Here is an 18,362-nt window from a genome sequence, read left to right as displayed (position 1 = left end):
AAATAATGCATTAAAATGACATAATGTAGAACTAATCAACTGTCTTTAAGTCTGAACAATTTCCTTGATAACCAAAATGAAATAAAATCACCATGCTTACAGATTATTTTAGAAGAAACAATATAGGGATGCTGATCTCTCAGTCAACATATATTTTATCGCTGCCAGAAATGGGTGCAGAGTACAGAAACACTATGCAAGCAACAAACATTTGGAAGAAGCTGCTAGAACTACTATTTTGTTCTACCTGTGCACACCGTTTTCCTTCCGGTTCACACCTACAGGCTGCTGAATGCAACCTCTGCCAATGGAACCACTCACACTAACTGAGTTACATGCCTGGCAGAGACACACAGTTGAGACAATAAAAAGTCTCACAAAAACCCACAGTCAAACTCTACAAATCTGCTCAATAAAATAAACACCAAGCAGAAAAAGTATAATTACTCCCTACAGATTTTTGAAAGCTTTCTTTTCCATACAACAGCTATAAATAAAGAAACAAATAGATCTCCCCATGCATTTTAAGATGCACAGAAAAACTCATAAAAACCCCAGACCACAATCTCTGACTAAACCAGCTGAATTTGCTGATGTAAAGGCTATTTGAACTTCACTTCCTCTGCTTCTTCCCCAGACAGCTTCCTATTTACATTTTTTTTACCTAGCCTTAAGTTAAGGCATCCCCAGTGGCCTTGGGTCAAGCCTAAAGGCAGGACACATTCATCTTGATTATGTTGTCACATTTAACAACCGCCCATCCCCTGGCTTGCTTAGGAGCATATACTAGTCTGTTTAAATAAATAAGTAAGCAGAAAGAGCAGCCGGCAGCCAGAATTCTAGTAACTTGTGTTTTTTAAAAGAAACCCACATACTGTATGTAGAAAACGAGCAGGCATTTTTTGCTTTGTATTAGTAATACACAGACCTATGAATTTATCTTTTTCAGTCTGATTATGACTAAAAAGCCCTTCTCTTATGCAGGTTTAAATGACTGCAGATGGGATGACTTAGCTTTCTCCTCTTTGCAGTAATGACTTGATTTTATGACAAAACTGCAAGAAAAATCTTTATTAGACTGGAAATTCAGGGTGTAACATGTGCCATAATTGTATTTTTCAAGTACTTTAAAGAACTACAGGATACATGAAGAGAAGGGAGTTCCAAGCTTGTAATTCAGAAAATATCTGAAATTTCCACTTTCCAAAAAAACCCTAAATTGATAAGACAGGGCCAATCAATAGCCCAAGGCCCAGGTGAAGAATTAAAGAACACATCCATCAGCAAAGGGGAAGGAGGGTGGGAGAAAGATTAAAAGAAGGAAAAAAAAAAGCTGCCATAGTACACAGTGGGCTGAATGCAATACCAAAATGTGTGTTCTCTCATTTGGAAATCATCACCTAATCTCTCCCCCTACACCATGGTCCTTGTTATTATATTAGACTGGACTTCAAAAATGGACGTGTTTTCCAGGTTCCACAAGCTGAGTTTAGAAGCCTACAAATAGAACTATCCAGTGATCTGCTGAGAGGCACTGATCATTTTCAATCAGTACAGTAATTAAAAAAAGTAGTCCAGAAAATTCACCTATTAAACTATTACTGATTTTTAAATATTGCTGGTTTTTCAGATTCTTTTTTAATTTAGCCGTGCATTTAAAAAATGTAACTTGTGACCATGAAAGTATTACCAGTAACTACAAGAACAAGGGGCTTAAATCTTAACTGTTTAGAGAAGCAGTTAAAAGGAGCAGAAGTGATTGTAAAAGTTAATTAATCACCTTCTGTAGGTTACTCTAAATCAAGTTCAATTTTTCTCCTTAGTTGTACATGCCCCTATATCCGTTGGTTGTAGTTTACATGAAGCTAAGGCCATAAAGCTGCTGCTACTTACCATCTATTAATTAATCATTTAAAACCTACTTACCAAGTCATGAAGAGTTACAAGACATCTTATCACAAAATAGAGAGATCACTGAACAAAAGTACATTTTCTCACCTGAATATCCACTGATAATTTACCAGTGCACAGAATACTAACATGCTGAAGCTGTGTAAGAATTCATTCCAAACAATTGCTTTCACTGAATTAAAAAAATTGTCTTAATTAAAGTTTTGTGAGAAAGACAGAGGATTTGAGCATTTGCCTTATATTAAGGTATTTTCATCCAATGGAGGTGTGTGTTAACTTGGCCTGCTTCTCTCCTCACATTGATGTAACATCTTAAAAATCATGCCACCACCACAACATTTTTGTAAGAGACAAACTAACAGCTAATGAACTTCTATCATTATCTAAAAGAAAGAAAACAACCTATTGTGAATGGACATGTGGCTGCAAAAAGCTCAATTATGTATACAACACAAAGGACCATGAACTCCAGGCTGTAACTAGATCAGCCTTTGACAGTTTTGCTCAGTCTGTGGAAACAATCTGCATGACACAATCTGCCCTATAAAATCCACAGCCAGTCAGATTCGTTATAGAGTCTCTGAGTTCAAAGTAGTGAAGGAAGGAAGGGGGGAAAAAAAGAAAAAGGAAAGGAACCAGAAAGGAGCACTATTTTCTAACCACTCAAGAAAAAAACCATGAACTGAATTGCACCACACTAATCAAGTATCAGTTTCAAACAATAACATTCAGTGCATTCTCCATCCCCTGTGACATGCTTGGGAGCAGCAGCATTTTAAAGGGATGGTTTACTCTTCCAGTAGAGAAACCTCTCTCTCCATTCTCCTGTAGTGCAGGGCTGGGTATTCCCCACCCAAAGAAGCCAGCAAAGACACACACAACAATTGGGAGAGCAGATGAATGTCATCAAAACCTACCACATTCATAGGTACACTTTTATTTTGTGAGATGTTTAGTGTATACTGAGAAAAAACATAGGCAAATCATTAATTACTTAATCTTGAGTAGACTTCTCTCTTTTTTCCCTGCCAGGGTATGGCAGAAGTGAACGGCAACAGATTCAGAAGTGCAGGGATGTCTGTGTAACACCTCCACAAATCTGTGAAGCCTAGGTGATATATGAGCCAAGTACAGAGGGAGCATTTCAGAGACCACCAAAATTTCATTGAATTCATAGGGATTTGAGAGAGGCTAGAGGTTCCACCATCACACTGCACTCTATTTAATTATTGATGTGCAGCTATAATCACCAGCCTGAACAGCTTTGGTTTCTCCGTTTCAGCAGTCGTTCCCTTCTCCTTTTAGCAATGAAAGGGAACGTAGCATTTTCATCACAAGCCATGTGAAGTTCTACTACCATGCAATGGAAAATCCACATTCCTGCTTTCCAAACTGTAAATGCCAGCAGACGTATTTAGATTTACTGACAACTGACCTGAGCATTGCTGCTGCTGCTGGCAGTGCTCTGCCATAGATTCAGGCTCTCTCCCAACTTTTCCTTCACAGGCATCTTTTCATTTCCCCTAAACTAGGCTGTCAGATGCAACATCCCTATCAGACAGTGTGGCAAACATCCCTTTTGATTTCCAAGCATTTGGTCCTAATACAGCTGGCACCACAGCCTGCAGCTCCTGCTGTGACTCATCTCATGTTGACTACACAACTTAACTGGGCTCCTACAAATTGGGTGAAGGCAGTAGGTCATCAAGGCTTTAAAGTACTTCCTACTTCAACCTGCAGAAAGCAATGACAAAAAGGTAATATCTCTTTCTATTTAAAAGATGTTTGCATTCATTTTTTACTTCAATTATTTGTAATACATTCTGAATCCTTTCTATTCTTTTTTAATACCAGCTGGCAGCTGACAGCATAGAGACAAGGAGTATTGTTGAGTGAGGAGTTTTACCCTTCTGGGACAGTGTTATCAAAATAACATAGAACTGAGCAGACACAGAGCTTTTTAAACACACCCAAAGGAAGCATTTGTGAACAAACTTGAAAACACAATTTACTGAGTTGATATCTGAGTACTTTTGATTTCACTTTCCTTCTTCACAGTTTCATTCAAACAGTATTTCCCACAGAGCTGTTTTAAATCTCTCTTTTTTCCTTTCTGCCTTCCGCATTTTTGCTCTTCCGTTAGTCATCTTTCCAGAGATCATCCACCTCAAGTGTCACTCATCATCTGTTCCAAGTGCCCAGAGACAGCCAAAAAATAAATCTGGTTCCTCCCTCCTCTGACCCACTGCTGCCCAGTTATCCCTCACAGTGTCCACACAGGACCTGTATTACATAATGCACTGAAGTGCTACATGTGTCATCAGATCCTACGGCCACTCAACAAAATTTAGTTCTGCCATCTTAACTTCAAAGAGATTTTGGATCATTTATAGCAAGCATTACATCCATAACCTGCTGTTACGGAACTGCCACATTATGCTAAATCCCAAGGAACTGCTGGCTCCATGTCCTCTACTACATGCACACGTGCACACATACTACCATAAAAATTCAAGCTCTCAAATAAGGAAAACGAGGCACAAGCCCTAACAGGAATGGTGGTGAAAAGGCCAGGCACAACACTGCACCAGGATGTGCTACAGCCTCTGCCACACCAGCACCACAGCAAAAGTGAGTAGGTGGTCCTTCATTATGGACTCTAATGAGAGGCCAAATGAAGGTTCTATGGCTATCCTCCTAAATCTGGACTACATGTCCTCAGAACTACAATAGTCCTGCATGCTGATTTGTGTATCTTTTCCTGGGCTTCAGAAGAAAACAAGAAAATCCTCTGATCAAAATCAGCCATTAAGGTGCCTGGGTCATCAGCTGTGTGGTCATCATGGACTCCTGCACCCAGCCACAGCACAACCTCTGCCCTTTTCTGCTGAAAAACATTACACAAAGTTGCCCAGTAATGTCTGCACATATGATGAGGACTAACATATTTGCCTTATACAAATACCATCTACGGTAAAGTTTATATTCATGATGATGATTAATTACAGCTCCTGTCATGCCCTGCTGACAAAACACAGCAATCATTCAATAAATGTTTATAAACTCATCAGCAAGGGGCTTAAATTGTTTTTTTCTTTGTTCCACTAATTGTTTTCAGTTTTCCACTGGAACTGAAGGGCAATATTAAAACTGACACCTCAGGAGTTGCTTCTACTTCCCTCTTTAATCTTAGCTCATAAAACCAGATGTTTCGTTCACTTCACAATATCCAAGGGGAAAAATAATCACAGCACCAAGTGTTCATGATGTAAACTGACAAAGTCATGATTAAAACCAATTACTTACACATTTCAGGAAGTAGGAAGCCCAGATCTCTCTAAATTTCATTGTTTGAACATGAATATCATATCTTTCAGGCACACTAAAATATAAAGGGTGCCAAATTCTCTAAAACCCTGAAGGTACAACCTTATAGCAGCAGCCACTATAAAAGAAGGAAGATCTATAACGAGTACACTTCTTGAGCATCGACAATCAGGATCTTTAATTATTCAGTAAAGAATAGGACTGGAAAGTAAATGAAAGCAAAGTAGAACAGAAATTGTACACTCATAATTGCTAGCAGGGAGAATTGTTTACTCTTTGTGCAAAGAATTATATAACTCAGGTCTCATTATTTCAGTGTCCTAAAATAAATAAGCTGTTTTCCCTCAAGTAACTCCAAAGCAATGTTTTACCATCCAAGCTCTGTGCTGCCCCAGGAGGTTAAGGGCCGCTTGTAGAAGAGCCACAAAGAGTCATTCAAAAACGGAATCCTACTGCTAACAAACTAAAACTGGCTGTTGCACCACCATTTTATACGGGGGAAAGAGTAAAATTTCTCTGGTCTGTTTCATGTATAATGAAAGTGTTTCACTAAAACCAACAGACACTTGCCTGGGAAGCAGAAATGCATTGCTCCAGTCCTGCAGGGAATCCCAGAGCCTCAGGTTTAGGTTCCTCACTGACACACCCTATGTATCGCACTACTGCAGCACAAGTAACACCATCCACTTAATTGTCTTTGAATTTATATAAACAACATAATGCAGCTAAAGCCACTACTCAAACAGACTAAGTATCTAAAAACACAAGCCTCATCCCAAGACTTACATGCTTTAACAAATATAAAACAGAAAAGAATTAAAGTAAGATTTTAATACACACATATTTCTTATGGGCTAGGAAGACCTGAATAATTTCATGGGATGCTGAAGAGCTGCTAACATTCTCCTTTTTATAACCTACTCCTACTAACTTGCTTGCCTATAAACCCACTAGGGTTCCTCTAGAAAGGATACATTCTCTAGCAACCAGGATGAGCAAGACAGTAGATAAATGCGATCACCTCCAAAACACACACATATCTCATCAGAAGTCAAGCAATTCCCTGCAAGGGGAAGACTGACATGAAATACAAAACTGCACTAGATGCAATGAACAACTGTTTAAAAACCCCTCAGATTTCTAACCGTTAACATCTCAGTGTGTTGAAGAAGACGAAAAGGCAAGAGAAATAGCTTGGGAGTACAACAGCATTATTTAATAACTTCCTGAGTTTTATCCAAAATGGAAAATATTGCAATTGCCACTTGCACATGGGAAGTTTCAGCAGTGGATGCAGAGACAACATCACTTGCTATTGCTTTTGCTACTCTCAGAAAAACCTGAATGGGAAAGTTGATACTGCCTGTTGCAGCAGTAAAGCTGAAATACAGTAGCTGCCTTTATCACAGTACCTGGGTTTGCAAACTGACACTGAGCAGTAGGCCTGTGATGACAGTGTCTGTCTGGACATAGGCATATCATCCAGTTCCTGCTGAACTCGAGGTACTGGGGTTATCCAGACCTCAGGAAAAAAGTGACTTATGGAAAACAGACAAAAATATTCAAGAACTACAATCTACTGAATGTTGTGAGAGTCCAACAGTTGAGAAACAGTCATTAAGATTAAGGAAATTAAAAGCTTTAATAAATTTCAGTTATTTTTCAAAATAGTATTTTCATTGTGTTTTCAAAGCCTGCCATATTCTCTACTCAGGTTACCAAGACTTTTTTCTTCTAGGCTGCAAAAAAATTATTATTTTTAGTTTTAATGAAAGCTGAAATTTTACAATACTAACATGACAAGAACTGGGACAGTCAGAGAACAACCCCCACATACACAGTTAAAGTGGGGATTAGCAACATACAGTCTTTGTAAAATGAAAAGGGATCATCCTGCATTCCTCACCTTTAAGATCAATTAACATCTCTGCAACCTATACAATACCCTTGTCACCACATTATTCATAAACCCATTAATTCTTCTGCAACCCCTATCAAATATATGAGGTTGCTGCAAACAAGAACTATTTGTACCAATTTACAAAAGGGACAAAATCTTGGCAAGAGTGATGCTCTTACTGACCACAACATTAAGAAACAGCAATATCACTTCCCTTGGTGTTTTGTCTTATACATTTAATACAGCTTTTAAATCACCCAGGGTGTGAAATGCAAAGGCATTTCTTACTAAGATTTTGGCAGCTGTGAGATGTTCTGCAGCATAACATCAAGTCATGTTGGAAAACAATGCCCAAACAAAGCTTTTGTCTGACACCATCCCGAACAGCATATCATGTATCCAATATCCATTTTAACCAATCATTCCCATATTTCAGTCAACAAAAAGGATATTTTCAACTCTTGAGTTATATAAAAACCTTCAGTTTTCACTTTTTTATCTTATTTGGTAGGCTAGGAGTCAAATACCTTACCTTCACTTTCCAGGGATGACATAGGGAGGGACAAAGGACAATTAATGCAAAGAAGAAAAGTATCATCACATGTATTTAGAGTGTAAGTTCAAGGAGTTCAAAATTGTCCTAAAACTGAGGAACAAGGTGATTCTCACACCAGAATTGTGGAATAATTAATAAACAGCATCACAGAGGAAAACAATATATGACTTCACTGCAGATGCACTATGGCAGGCTACTTTGTCTAACATGTCAATGCTCTTGTTAAACACCATACACTAAGCCTTGACAAAGGGTAGAAGAGAGTTATTAATGGGACTCTGACAGACTAAATGGAACAATTTAAGGTCACGGCTAAAATCATGGGACCTTTCAGGTTAGTGGGTGTTTACTAGGAGAATTCTTTAAACATTGCATTTTGGGATAATTCTTTAATATTGTCATTGTATCAACACAGAAATAAAATCTTTATGCCAACAAACTATGCTGTGAATTAGGTTGAGAGGAACAACATAAGAAAAACCACCAATGAAAACAGAGGATCTTTCAGGAGATGGATGACAGATGCCAGAAGGAACATAAATAAGACAAAATTTAACAAGAAATGTTCACAGCAATGCACTCTAAACTTGCATGGGCAGATCGTGACAACCATGTTTCATGCAACCTGTGAGGTTTCAAAATCAGCTGGAAGAAACCCAAATCCTTCCAAGGGTTTTCCAAATGAAGACTTACTGCTGAAATCATTTTAGTGTGTGGGAAGAAGTGTTTGCTTTGGTCAGAGGTGACCAAATCAGGCTGGGTCCCAAAACTACACTCCCACTCAAGACTAGGCTGAAACTCAAAGGCCTTGGCAGAACACCCTGACTTCAGTAAAAGGACATATGTCATTTTTGGGAGCATTCCAGGGAACTCTGCTACACAACATTCCTGAGGGTTTGCAAACAGTCTTTGTAATAATATAACAAGTGCCTTTTTCATGCAAAGTGTCATTATAAGGAACAGGTTGAATGGCAGTGCTGTAATGCTGCTCAAGATAAATATGATGTATTTTAAAGCATTTTAGGCAATAAGCACAAACGTATCTGAGTGGGTTGGGTAGCAATTGCATCACCCATTAGGTTCCCACTGCAAACTCTCACTGAAACAAGTATGATGACTGGACTACTAATGTCAATGTGTGCTTGTGTACCAAAATTATTACTTTAGTTATTCTAAAGTAAATATCTAGCATTATGTAAGCATAGACCTTTCAGAAAGATAGGAGAGCTGGTGTTGGATGTCAAAACAAGGTTTTCAATTTAACTGAACCCAAATGGATGAAATGTCCAATAAAAAATACATCTGATTCAAGAGTTAGGGTCTGTTTTTTTACCCATGGAGACTGAGGCACTATTGCCCCTTCCCTTTATCCAGCTGTGTTCCAATATTATAGCTGAAGCTAATGTGGTCTTCCACAACAAAGCTTCAGCAGAATAAGGACAGTACACCTAACAGCAGGAGCTACAGTAACCCAATATCTAGGCACAGCTGGGCTGAGGACAAACTAAAGTCACCTTTTCACTGTGATTCCCAGAGGCCTATACTGATTTTGTTTTCTTTCAGTTTGTTCTTGTGGTTATTATAATTCAGTTTCTGCATTTTTCCATTAATTCTGCGTCCATACAACATTCTAAGTAATCCTACAAATGGGGGAAGAGAAAGAGTAACAAGCTCATAAAGTGATTGTCTCAAACAATCTTCAAACCTACTGGCTAATTCATGTATCTCATAAATGATGATGAAGGAGGGATGGCTAACAACGTAGAGAGAGAAAACTGAATCTAAAAAAGCTCTAACGCTGTTCATCTGATTTCATTAATTCCAATATTCTGAAAATCGTACCAATAAATGCAACCATTTTCTCCAGCTCACACTCTTCTAAGCACACAACTGCAGAAAGAATGGCTATTAAAAGCTCTGCAATTACTCTAAATTTGCACTGTAAACAGCATAACACCAGACCATAATTAAATATGAAACATTTCATTGTCCGAATTACATAACATTGAATTTGAAGACAGCATTTGTAGTAGCACCGGCAGCATCTTTCCAAATTTTGCACATTGCTTTAAGTAGCTACCACACCTATAAAACCAAAACACTGACACATAGAGAGCACATGGAAAGACCAGACAAAAGCACTTGAGGAGCAATTGTGTTTTGAGGCAGTATCTCTAAAAAGACTCCATGGCTCTAATCTCCTGTGACGTTTGGTCTAAGTTACTGTGAGAAGTGAAGAACTCCTTGTGCATCCAACCCCATAGGACTGTACACTATTTTGATCATTCAATCTCAGTACTTGAACACTGTTGTAAACACCACTTCAAAATCTGACACACATTTCATCCAGTCTGAAATACTTATGACCTCCAGAGGCTGAAGTGCATCCTACCCTTTTATTTCCTAAGTAGAGTCAAAGGAAAAACCTATTAGGTATTTGGCTCAATCTTTGTGCCTTACATTAAGTTAAGAGTTAATAATTTATTAATCATTCCAGAAATCCTTATTATATTTGACAGTTTTTGGAGGGGTTTTGCTTTCTTCTTTAAAAGACCTCCAAACAACAATCACCTAGGGAAATATTTTGACATACGGCTTTGACATGTTCTTTTGATTTACATATTAAAGCAAGACAGTGTTATGTCATTTCATTAATTTATATAATTTTCACATTTTTCACTGCTAAACAGATTTAAAATGTTTAATTCTTGTGTAGCATATTTTATGTCAATATGTCACCTATTATGACTCCATTGCCACCAAAATGGGTCTTTTCTTGCAAGAGCTCCATCTTAATTGCATAGATAAATTATATAATTTAGTATTATCATCACAATAAATTTTCTTAAAAATAGAAAGAGAACAAAATTGTATCAAGGAGACACCCAATAACAACTAAGTACCCTACATTAGTTCACTTCTGGAGATACACAAGCATGGTGCACTGAGAGAAAGCCAGTAAAAAAAAAACTCTTGCTTCCTAATTTTCCACAGGATAGCAGTTCTCTGGTGCTGTAAGGCACAATCACATCTATCACTTTATCTTAAAACAAATATAAGGTTCTTATGATTTATTTCAGCAAGGTGGAAATGAAGCAGCAAAGATACTGACATGTACTCACATGGTACAGAACAACAAAGAAGTGCATCAAACTTCAATAGCTCAACAAGGCACAGCTTCACTGCAAAGCTCCCAAAACACCAGCCAGAACAGCAGAAACCTTTCTAAAAGGCAATTTCTGTGCATGACTGGCTCTACTGTCACCACTTCACCCTGACAGCACTGCACAAGACCCCAGGCAGGGGCTGAGCACGGCCTCCCTCCCTCCCACCTGTTCCTGTGGGACCTCTGGGCACAGCCTCTCTTCCAGAAGACCATAGCAGACCGGCAGCTCTGGAGCCTGACAGGCACAGGGAAGACTAAGAAGCTGCGGAGTCCTATGCACAGTTTGCACAGGAACTTCTGAGCAGATCGCTTATTTTTGTTTTTGGTCAACTGCTGTTGCTGCTGCCATCACGTAAGTGCCAGCAAACAAAACCCCCATGTAATTCTCCACAAGAGGTCCTGGACCTGCAACGAAGAGGCAGCCCACTCCAATTACTGGCTACTGAAAAGACCAAGTCACAGCAAAGGCTCGGAAAACTGACTCTCCCTCAATAGCAAACATTAATCACCAACTCCAACTTAAAATGAGTACTTGCTGCCAAAGTAGTGCTTTAAAATATCCACACAGCTTTCCAAAGGCACTCTACAAGGGTTACCACCATCCCAGCACTCCTCAATAGAGTGTTTTAACAAAAGGTTTCCAGCAATCAGACTGGATTAACTGCACCTGAAACCTCACCACAATCTGCAGACAGACCCTGTTCACTCTGAGAGTTTCTGTGCCACTTCAGCTGCTTTGTATTGTTCAGCAGCAGTACAGCCAGATAAAGCCCTCACAGGAACTGACTTTTAATACAAACATGGGGCTCAGGTTCTAGCAAGGGAGGAGCATTGTTTGCATTTTTGGAGTTGCAACAACTTAAAAGCATTAACATTTATCACAGCCAAAGGAAAATGAGGTTATGAGAAATACTTACTTCGAAAATGTTCTGAGGCATAATAGTAGACATCCTCATAGCCTTCATGGTAATCCTCCTCTGGCCGGTACTTTTTGCCTTTTCTTCTTCTCGATCTCCTTATCTGCTTGACAAAGCCCAAGAAGCGCTCCATTTCTTTCCTCAGCAGCCCCAGCTGGCAGCCCCCTTTGCCCTCTGCCTCACAAAGACCTGTCCCAGCATGAATCAACCACAAGCACCAGAGCAAAGCTGCAGCCTCCCACCAGCCGCTCCGGTACCATCAAACAACCCCTCCCTTACCTCAGCTGTAACTAGGAAGCATATTGTTTTCTCTTTATAAAAAAGGGGGACACACACAGACACACTTTATCAAATCGACTGGAATATTGCAACATGAAAATAAATAAAGGAAGGAATCGTTGAAGAGAAAGGAGAATTTCAGAATTTCACGACGTTATTAAACAGCAGAGGACAAAGTTGAGGAGACCTGCCTGCCAGCAAGGGGAAACCCAGCACTGAGAGCTCCCTATCCTGTGTCTCCATCATTTGAAGAGGAGCTGGGAGGCGGGGATAGATGTTAGTCAATGGACTGAACCATATCTCAAGTTAAAACAGGTTTCCATTTGCCAGTTAAATGCTGCCCTCACATTTACCCGACACAGGCTCAGCAGCCCGTTTGATTTCATTTGCTGTAAGGAGAGGAAACATGCCAATCCATTTCAGGCATCACATACGCTGGATGAATAAAGAACAAAGTGGTTTAATCCGTACACACGGCCCACTCACTGGCAAGTGTGTGCTGAATGTGTTAATTGGAGCAGCAGGGAGAAAGCTCAGCAGCTGTTAAAAAATGACACATATACCCACTGGGCATTAGTGTATTCTAATCACTGCTAGATCTAAACATTAAAAGGCAATCCACAGACAGGTCTCCTATAGAGCTGGCAAGGCTGTATGGCAATAGGCAAACAAAGAAAGCGACATCACAAGCACACTACAACAATACTCGTTTAAAATCCCAGCAGAGTTCTAAAACACTTTAAAATTAATGTATGGCAGATCCTTTGCACAGGATGAGGGAAGCAAAAAGACTGAAATGGCATTGCCTCTCTTTTCTTGCTGAGTGCCTGAATCCCACATGCATTCCCTAAGATAAGGCTGGAATTTAATCTGTATTTCTGATGAAGTTTCCCTGCTGCACAGAAACAAAAGCAGTGCCCACTTGAATCCTATCACATTGACATCTGCCAAGGGGTTTTTATTGCAATTGTGCTCCCTCAAGCTCAGTGAGGTCTCTAGTCCAGCAGGACCTCTCCTGTCTGCTGGCACAAGTGAGGGATCAATCAGTCACCTCAGTCAAATCACATGTGCTGAACATGGTCACCTGCATCCATGCTCCTGAGAGATACCATTTTGCACCTATAGGCATGAGGAAGTCATAAAGTCTTCCTGTAAAACAGATTTTACAGGTTCTACATCTGAAAAAAAAGAAGAGCAGGCAGAGGTGGAATTAGTTTCTGGTGATGCAGACGCTTCAGTGAGTCATTATTTTGCAAAGAGTAAACCAGGGCAGTGGTTTTTTAAGCATAAAGAAGTAAAGCAAAAGCCAGGATTGTAACTTAGCAATTCTGTTTCAACAGAAGCATTCAGAGATTGATCAGTATTTAGCTGGGATTTTCTAGTTTTGAAGCATGTGAAAGTTATTAGTAGAGGTCAGCTAGACCTGCTACCTGAGGGTCCTGAAACAAATGCACACTGAAAGCTGGCACTGGAATTGTTCTGGGCTTGTTACAGCTTTCCAGATATTTTAAAACAATGTTGTCACAAACCCACACACATTTTATCCAGAAAAGCTCAAAAAACCCTGGGTGCTCCTATGAAACTCCCCACAGGAATACAGACATGTCCTCCTTGGCCGCATCAGCCCTGATTTGCTGCTGAGAAAATGCAGTCGCTGTCACTAGCTGATGAACACCCCCAGGGCACCACCAGAACTATTTTTAGTGCAACTTCTATAAGGAGGTTGTGTTTTATACAAGTCTGTTTTTATCACACAGCTTTTAACTTTCAAATCGTAAAGACCTAAGAGGAATATTACAGGCATATTACCAAAAATAAAAAAGCCAATATAATCTATGGACTCTAGGAAGGGATCACTTTATGTTTTGAAGATTTCAATTTGTGTGTCTTTTGCGCTCTGCCACCAAGCAGCAAAAACATTAGTGTCAGGAAACATGAAAACTAGACTACAGCAGAGGCAGCAATCTCTCTTTTCAGAGAAGGAAATGTTGGTTTTATGTTGTATTTGCCCCTGTTAAGAACTCTCCCCAACAGATGTGCAAAAAGGTATTTATGTCGGTGTCAGAAACATTCAAGACGGAAGTCTTGTAGCCATCACAGTTCCTTGAAACTAAATTATAAAGTTCAATTCCAAATAACAAAACTACTTTTTGAAAAGAAGAAAATGTAAACTTTCTTTCTTTTAAAATGTCCTCTAAGTGAGAGCTGGAAACTGGAATCAAGCAGACGCACTTGGCTTTTATCAAGTAAATACGACCTTTCCCAGAGCCTCTGTTGCTCAACATGCTGCCGTAGCAGAAGCTTCTGCAGGAGAGGAGGCTTCCACAGTCCTCAGCGCCCCCGGGAGGCTTTGGTCCTTTCCATAACCAGACAAATACAGCAAATAAGCAGATTAGGGAGCAACCAAATGATCTCAGCAAGCACTGTTAGCAGCAGATACAGAACATCGACTGTCTGACTGCTTTCTACACAGAACCAATCTAAATTTGGGCAAATTTTGAGCTTTGGAAAGCACAGCATTACCTTGTGCAATGTACTTCCCCTTCTCTCTTGTGCTCGTGAGGTGTATCACATAGATATATGGTTGATGTGCTAAAGCAGAAAAAAAAGCAATAAATGGTATTATTGGTCAGTGCTCACAGTAAAAACTCGCACCTATCCTTGTGTAAAGTCTGACGGGATTGAGGTGGAGTACAAGCTCTCAGACAAGCTGAGCCGAGGGGTTCAAGCCGTGCTGCACTCCACTGTATCAGACCAACTACTACTCTCTAAAAAGGCCAGGCTCCATATTCTCCACTGAAGATGCAGACACACATCTTCTTGTGTGTTAGAAGATGCAGCTTCTAACACACAAACTGACAGTTTTGCCAGCATGTAAATCATACACCCTTTTCCTTTAGCACGAATGCAAACAGCAGAGACAAATAACTTCAGAAATTTTACGTAATTTTTTAAAAACATAGAACAAGCTGAGCTTTTGATAGGATTTTCTCTGCCCTAAAATATTTTGGTAGGGCAATGTAAAGAGAAGGAAATACATTAACTGAGGACATTGTTGTTATATATTAATATGAATCAGAGTACTAAGTGTAATCTACTACACTAGAAAGATTTCTGAACAAAACTTGTTTCATACACATTACATACTACCTCTACAGTTTTGCTGAAAATACTGGAGACATTCATTAGCTACTCCTCATGCCATACCTGTAAATATTTTATCAGAGTCCTACTTTCAAAGATATACACAGAAAACTCAGTTTCATAAACAGAGTTTACTGTAGTTAGAAAAGAAAAAAAAAACAGCTAAACTACAGTTGTACTGATTTCCCTATTGCTCAGGGTTCACCCTTCTGCAGCTTTTTGTGATGAACAACTCATTTCTTCATGGTCATGAACATGGTTCTTGCAAACTTCTGCTTGAAAAGGAATAAAAAAAAAGAAAGCAGAAATGGAATAGACACATATATGGCAATTTCAGAAAGATATATTGATTTTACAGAAGGAGCAGAGAAAGAAACAAAAACTGGTCTTCCAAATTTAAAAATGCAAAACATCAGAGATGACAACGAGTTTCATCTTTAATGACAAAGACACTAAGACAATTATGCCCAGAGGGCAAAAAATTAGGGTTATTTCAACTGTTGGTTGATATTCTGAAGCTCTCTGTAAAATACAATCTAGAGAATCAATTTTCTGGTATTATAAAGTCACAATAGAAAGTTGCAATGTAAATATGTCTCAAGCTTTTTGGCTTATCCTTTCTGCTTGCTCCAATCAAAGCAAGGGTTCTATTGCCACTTCCAAGGGGTGTCCTTAGAAGAAGCAATGATTGTCATGCTGTCTTCAACATGACTTAGCTAACAAAAATTTTGCCAAATGACACCAATTAGATAATATTTACATTCTCCATTCTGGTAACTAATTTGTTTAAGTTAAGGAGAAGCTCCTTCAAATTGGATCTGTCTCAAGTCAGTGACTTACTGGAAAAGATTTCATAGGAGTAATAAAGCACATATAATTACGACACTGTCCTTTTTGAAAAGTTGAGCTGAAGCATAAATGGTTTTGCAGCCACGGATAATTTTATAGATGTCAGCGTTTAAGCCTTAACTTGACTTTATACCCACAGCAAAGATTAGGCTCTCTCATAATGTAAAATATCTGCATTTAACATTTCATTTGCATAAAATTAGCTATGAAGTTATCAAGGTAAACTTTCACATTGACATACTTATTTTCTACAGCACTTTTTCCAGTATTTGGGGAAAGCAGTAGGAAAAATGACTTGGTATCCAAGGATAAGCCACTAAGGTAGTAAATATATAATGCATATTTCCATTTCAGTGGGCTTGCAAACATGATGCTTTGAAACTAGAGTCTGTGTATGAAGCAAGCCTCCCTAATGTTTTGTATCATAAATACAGAATGGAACTGGCACCAAATATTAACAATTCTGAGCAGGTATTTTGATCCTGTTCATCAGTATTTAAAAGAAAAACATTTAAGACAGATGAACCTTCCTGTATCTCCCTCTGGTTCTCTGGTTAAGCACTAAAAGTCTTCTGCTGGGGGAAAGAAGGAATGCCCCTCACTGAGAGGCAACCACATAAGAAAAGCACACAAAGGCAGTCACAGAGACCTACCTGCATCACATTACTCTCATGGAAAGAAACCCACACAATTATACATGCAAAGTGAGATTAATACAAATAGTTCTTAGAGGTTGTTGATTAGAGGAAAAAGTTCTTTTACCACCTCTCTCAAGCCCCTAAACATAAAGGTACAGAAAACCTCAAAAGGGAAGAACAAATGGTTTCTTCTCAGGTTTTCTTCAACCGAGGGATGTCCTTGATGGTCCACTGTCATTGTTTTTAAAGACAAGCAATAATTAACAAAGGAACTATTCCCCTTATTTGGCTTACAGTATAATCTTGCCTGACCTTCTACTTTTTCAAGAGATGTTTGTTCACATGCCATAATTTCTCATGTTAAGGCTGCAATTTTCCATAGAAAATTTACCCTAAATATCTTGATGCAAAATCTGAGTTTATTGATTTGAAAATTATCAAATGCTTGTAATATACAACCTGTTAAGCTCTATAAGAACATATGGTCCATACTTGCAGAAGCAGCACTGTGCACAAAGTCAATATTGTGAGGAGTAATTAGCAGCAGCCCATCTCCCTGAGGTGCCCCACCCAAAACCCCTCTGTCAGACCAGCTTCTGAACACAAGTTCTATACTCTTGCTAGAAAACACATGTGAAAAGACAATCAAAGGCAGGGGACATAATAAATATAACACAGCATATCTCTCTCATCTGACAATAGAAATAAACACAGAATAACCAGCACAATATCTGTGGAATATTGCTGCACGAGAACTGGATGGTGATAAAATACTGCTAATCCACTACTGTTACTTTTAAGATCTGGTACTTGTTGCTCTGATTTTAAGGGATTACTATCAGTTGCACAAGTCATACCTTCTTGTTATTCCTTGCTTTACACAGAATCATAGACCATTGCTTTCTTCTGATCCAGAATTAAAAAATGCAAGACTGCATCACCTACTTGTTTTCTCTTTTTTTTTAACTTGTTACAAGTGAAAATACACACATTTTCAATATTTTGAGTTCTTTATTGTATTTTATTATATATGTTATTTTCTATTAACATTGCCAAAGGTTTTGCTTTTTGCAACATTTTTTCACATAAAAGTGTGCACATAAATGTGAATGCCAGCACAAGGGATGAGGATAAAGTAGAACACAAAGGACAGAGGAAGAGGCTACTTTCATTTAGAGAGAACTAGGGGGTTGCTTCTGTGTTCAATGCAAGAACACTGCCTCTCATATATGGAGAATGCTGAGAAATCTCTGTAGCGCTCTTTTGAAAGGGTCACTTGTCAAGTTGAATTTCATGCAGAATGTGTATGCTTCAGGGGAAAAGACACTTTTTTTCCCCTTCAATTCAGCTAATGCCGTTTGCATATATTCTATTTTTTTCTCATCTTTTTAGCCTATTTGGCTTTAAGTAAGTGACTAATTAGAACATACAAATATGCGTTATCAAATGCTAACTTTACCACCACCAAAGTACTACAGCTCAGGTAAAATTATGTACAAAAGAAGTTTGAATTTTCTTAATGTTTTGTGACATTATTAATCATTCTGCAAGAAAAGCTAACCAGAATACTACTCTAACCATATGTAAAACCCCTTCAGGGTGAAGCAGTAGACTGATATTTTAAAATACTAAAACTAGAACACAGTTCTTTGCGAACTCTGAATTAAAGGTGTTT

At 38.7% G+C, this 18,362-nt stretch overlaps 1 protein-coding gene across 6 annotated transcripts in view; it reads right to left on the bottom strand.

Annotated features, from left to right (window-relative positions):
* Nucleotides 1-18,362, bottom strand: part of GRIP1 (glutamate receptor interacting protein 1) — a 333,638-nt gene that overhangs the window by 223,525 nt on the left and 91,751 nt on the right. For 4 of the 6 annotated variants that reach the window (XM_071552276.1, XM_071552268.1, XM_071552272.1 and 1 more), the window contains exon 1: nucleotides 11,778-12,241. The exons of the other annotated variants lie outside the window; for them this stretch is intronic. In XM_071552276.1, coding sequence (XP_071408377.1) covers nucleotides 11,778-11,910 — 133 coding nt within the window. In that variant the 5' untranslated portion in view covers nucleotides 11,911-12,241. Of the gene's footprint in view, nucleotides 1-11,777; nucleotides 12,242-18,362 lie in introns of those variants that run through there. 6 annotated transcript variants of the gene reach the window in all.

The sequence above is a fragment of the Pithys albifrons genome, chromosome 3, assembly GCF_047495875.1.
Source record: "Pithys albifrons albifrons isolate INPA30051 chromosome 3, PitAlb_v1, whole genome shotgun sequence".
In the NCBI taxonomy this organism is placed as follows: Eukaryota; Metazoa; Chordata; class Aves; order Passeriformes; family Thamnophilidae; genus Pithys; species Pithys albifrons.
Note: the sequence above shows the minus strand (reverse complement) of the source record. Positions and strands in the feature narration are given on the sequence as shown.